The 4,027-nt window shown below is 54.8% G+C and overlaps 1 protein-coding gene across 1 annotated transcript; it reads right to left on the bottom strand.

Moving 5' to 3' along the window:
* Positions 1 to 600: 600 nt before the first annotated feature.
* On the bottom strand, positions 601 to 2,202 carry LOC123170278 (WRKY transcription factor WRKY28). The gene is made up of 2 exons (XM_044588111.1): positions 1,566 to 2,202; positions 601 to 1,446 (listed from the first exon to the last, which is right to left on the bottom strand). Exons 1-2 carry the CDS (start codon positions 2,127 to 2,129, stop codon positions 1,030 to 1,032), a joined length of 981 nt encoding a protein of 326 aa, XP_044444046.1. The 5' UTR covers positions 2,130 to 2,202; the 3' UTR covers positions 601 to 1,029.
* Between the last annotated feature and the right edge of the window lie 1,825 nt (positions 2,203 to 4,027).

Below are 4,027 nucleotides of genomic sequence, written 5' to 3' on the forward strand. Positions count from 1 at the left end.
ATTAGCCAATTTGAGAAAATTCACAGAAATTGGATATGTTTTGAAAAACCTGGAACATGGCATGATCTCATGATATGCCCTCGCTAGGCTGTAAAACAATTAGCCAATTTGAGAAAATTTGTCATGCCACGTGCTTAAAAGCGGAGCATCTCGGAGGTCTCATGGTTACGAGAGGGGATGGGTCAAGGTTAAGGGGATCTGACTGTCCCTTCGTCGGGCGGCCTTAACACTTTTTCTTCAGTCTTATAAGCGGAGCATCTCAGAGGAAGACTCATGGTTACGAGAGGGGGCGGGTCAAGGTTAAGGGGATCTGACGGTCCCTTCGTCGGTCGGCCTTAAAGCTTTTTCTTCACTCAACACTTAAGATTTTAAGCTATATGTCCTTTTTTTTGGCTATTTTCGGATTCGTTCTATATTTCCCGGACATTACGTGCATTCCTAATGAATATTCCCATGATTTATCATCGCACATGATTTGCGGTTGTAAACCATGTGCGATACGTTAAGTACGCCGCAGAGATCAAAATTCATCCCAATTTTTCACACGTTCAGAAGCGTATGTTAAAGACAGTTGGCTAATTTTGACCACAAATTGCGTAATTTTGCAGCAGAAAAGTCAACATCGGTTCATACGCTTACTATTTTACAAACAGTTCACCAGTTTACATGTAGATGAACTGCACAAAATATTCACTACGTCATGGATGCATAGAAACCTCGTGCCACCATCGTGATCGTGATCTTCCTCGGCTCAGAAGAAGTTTCCAGAGGAGCTCGCCAAGCCGATGATCTCCACTGGTTTCGGGGCGGCGACCGGCAGGACTGCCTCGGCCGGATCAACCGTGACGCCCGCGTGGGCGATTCGAACACAAACGGGCACCGCTGTCGTCAGGGTTGCGTCCGTTGTCGCCGTGGCTGTCGAGGTGCCGCTCTTGCCAGGTCTATCGCCGTAGGTGAAAGTCATGCACCAGCCCTCTCTCTTCAAAAATGTTTTCCTGAGTATATTCTCTTGTGCTGTCAGCTTTCCGGTCAGGCAACAGGGATCCGACCAGAGAGCGCCGACACGAGTGCCGCCTTGAACCCGGGGTCCCTAGTCAGCGTCGCCGCCATCTGCTCCACCAGGTTCTTCCTATCGGCCACCTGATCCGCCGTCGAAGCCTCGTGCTTCCGCTGCTCCTGAACAAGCACCGGCGCCGGTGATACGTGGAGGACGGCTGCGCCGCCCCTCTTCCTGCCACCAGAGCCTTGTTGCTTGGGCGGCGGTGCGTGGTTGTGATCGCCGTCGTACGTGGCCACAAGCACGGTCTTGTCGTCGGCGCTGCGCTGCACCTTCTTCTTCACCTGGCACGACGGCGCGAACGAGCACCGGAAGTAGGCCCTCGGGCACGGATTGTCCTTGGTCACCTTCTGTCCGTACTTCCGCCATTGGTACCCATCCTTCACCACCTGCTCGTCAAAATCGATCGCAAATGAATTAGCTAATTGGTGGCGGCTACAACTTTCGTCGCGATCGATAATCACGAGGAAGAAGATCGACGGACGTTTGCTGGGTGTTCGTTACTTACGAGGCTGAGGTCGGAGGGATCGGCGTGGACGTAGAGCTTGGAGACCCTGCTGGCCTTGACATCGTCGGCGCGGACGCGCTTGCTGTCGCAGGGCTCGTGGACGGACGTGCACTCCGCCTGGTCGGGGCTGACGTTGACGCTGACGGCGAAGACGCCGCTGCCAGCCGCGGCGAGCGGCGGCGAAGGATTGCGGCCGGCGGTGTCGAGGCTGTCGCTGCGGGCGCGCTTCCTGGACGGCGAGGCCGCGGAGCCGCCCTCAGACGTAGACAACGACTGCTGGTTGTTGGCCGCGGCCGCCGCCGCCATCATGCCGCTGACCTTGCCCTGTAGGTCGGAGTACTTGGCCACCAGCGCGCGGAGCATGTCGCTGAGCATCCTGTTCTCCTCGCCCACGCGCCGGAGCTCCGCCTCCAGCGCCTCGACCTCGTGGTTCTTCTTGGAGGACATGAAGTCCTCCTCCACGAGGACCTTGGTCACCGGAGGGGCACCCCGCCGCGCCGTCGGCCGGCCGACGTTGAGGCCGAGGCTGAGGGAAGTCTGCCCCGTCATCCACTGCTCGTCCATGTCTTTCTTGAATTCGCTGTAGCTTAAGAATGGGAGAAGTCGGAGAAGAAGACCGGGGAGCTTGCTAGCTAGAGAAGTGGTCGTGGCTGGGAGGAGGCGCGCGGGCATGAATATATAGAGAGGAAGGGGGACATGCGAGGGTGGGAGTTTGGTAGGAAGGAGGCGGGGGGTTGGAGACTGCGGAAGGAGGAAGCATCTTGGGGTGGGCCGGGCTCGTCGTCGTCGTCGCGCTTCTTTTGGTCGCCGTGACCGCGATAGAATATTTTTGGTGAGGCCGGGAAGAAGTAGTACTACTAGGATTTATTTTTGTGGATGACACTGACAATCAGCATGAGGGAATCGATGGATGGATGGATGCGTATTGGGTGGGAATTTTTTGATTAGTCGAGTGCGGTGGGGACAGAACAGAAGCACTTGTTTCCTTGGGGTCCCCGTTTGGTCAAGGAGAGCCATCGCGTGCCAACAAAGAAAATTGCATGCGGCCTGCCTTGATGTTCTTTATTTAACAATACTAATCATTTTTATTTTTACTCTCGAAAACAATAAATATTTTTTTAGAAAACTTTAAACCTATTCATTTTTCAATTATACTGGTGCAACGATCACTAAAAATAATAAAAATTACATTTACATTCATAGACCACGTAGCCATGACTATAATTACGAGAACCGAAGGCGCCGCCATTGTCGCCGTTCCCTTGCCGGAGCCGAGCAAAACTTGTTCTAGTAGATGGTCGGTAAGTCGTCATGCTAAGTCCTCGTAGGACCAACACATCAGACTAGCAACCACTGTCGTTGAAGAGTAGCGTAGATCAAAATGATCCAATCTGAAGACACCCGAATATACACGAACTACGACCAGATCGAAACAAATCCAACAAAGACAAATCCACCAGAGACACACCTCCACACGCCCTTCAGTGATGCTAGATGCACAATCAGGATGGGGGCTAGGCGGGGAGAACCTTACAGACCGGGAGCGATGGCCCTGACCTGCATTGGGCCCAGACCTGACCCGCCTGAGGCCCTAAGCGGGAGCCGTAGGTCAGAGCCACCACCTCCGCGCACAGCCGTTTCGGACCCAAGAGAATGGAGGCCGCCACCACGCCCTATGACGCCTGCAAGACCACGACCACCACGTCGATGTAGCCACCATAGGACAGCCATGCTGCCCGACCCGCCTTGGCTCAGCATGGCTGCCCGAACGTAGGCACTGCTGTCGTCAGGTAGGGCAGTAGGCTTTGACTAGTGTGCCTGACGGGAAATCGACCGAAGGCCGCTGCCCATCCATTCGCCTCCGCCTCCCGGCTGGACATGCCATGCCTATAGCCTACACGCAACCTCCGCGCCGCCGCCACCAGCCATGACATTGTCGAAGCCCCCATCCGCTGCCGTGCCATGATGCCCTGCATACCACCATGCCTCCGCTCGAAGCTAATGTAACGAGCCAGCAAGCCACGCAAAGAAGGGAGAAGGGCCCCCACCGCTACCTATGCCGGTTGGGCTTGGCCAGGCGGTGCGCTCCGGCTGCGGCAAGGGGGAGGGGCCAAGAAGTGGGCTGGAGGCGGCGCCGCTAGGGTTCGCAGTTCGGCTCGCGAGAGCAGGTCGGGCAAGGTCTATTTCTTCCACCAGGTCAAAAAAGACACCTACTTCAAGATGGAATTTTATCGATTCTATTTGTTTTTTCTTTGTCCCGTGCATGCGTTTTGGATTGGTTTCGTATTGCAAATATGCTCTTTCTGCTCGGTTCCCACACATGGCGTGTCAAAACATACGTTTTGGACTGCCAGGAGATACACAATGGACCTGGACCCAGCCGGAACCAAGACTTCGAGTTGACGCGATCTCTTTGGAAGAAGAAGGATTGGTAGGCAGTGACCGAACCAATATAGAAAACC

The sequence above is a fragment of the Triticum aestivum genome, chromosome 7D, assembly GCF_018294505.1.
Source record: "Triticum aestivum cultivar Chinese Spring chromosome 7D, IWGSC CS RefSeq v2.1, whole genome shotgun sequence".
Classification (NCBI taxonomy): domain Eukaryota; kingdom Viridiplantae; phylum Streptophyta; class Magnoliopsida; order Poales; family Poaceae; genus Triticum; species Triticum aestivum.

Coding starts and splice junctions, on each gene's coding strand:
- LOC123170278 (XM_044588111.1), bottom strand. CDS start 2,129: ATGGACGAGCAGTGGATGACGGGGCAGACTTCCCTCAGCCTCGGCCTC. Junction 1,447..1,565: donor ATCCCTCCGACCTCAGCCTC/GTAAGTAACGAA, acceptor TTTGACGAGCAG/GTGGTGAAGGATGGGTACCA.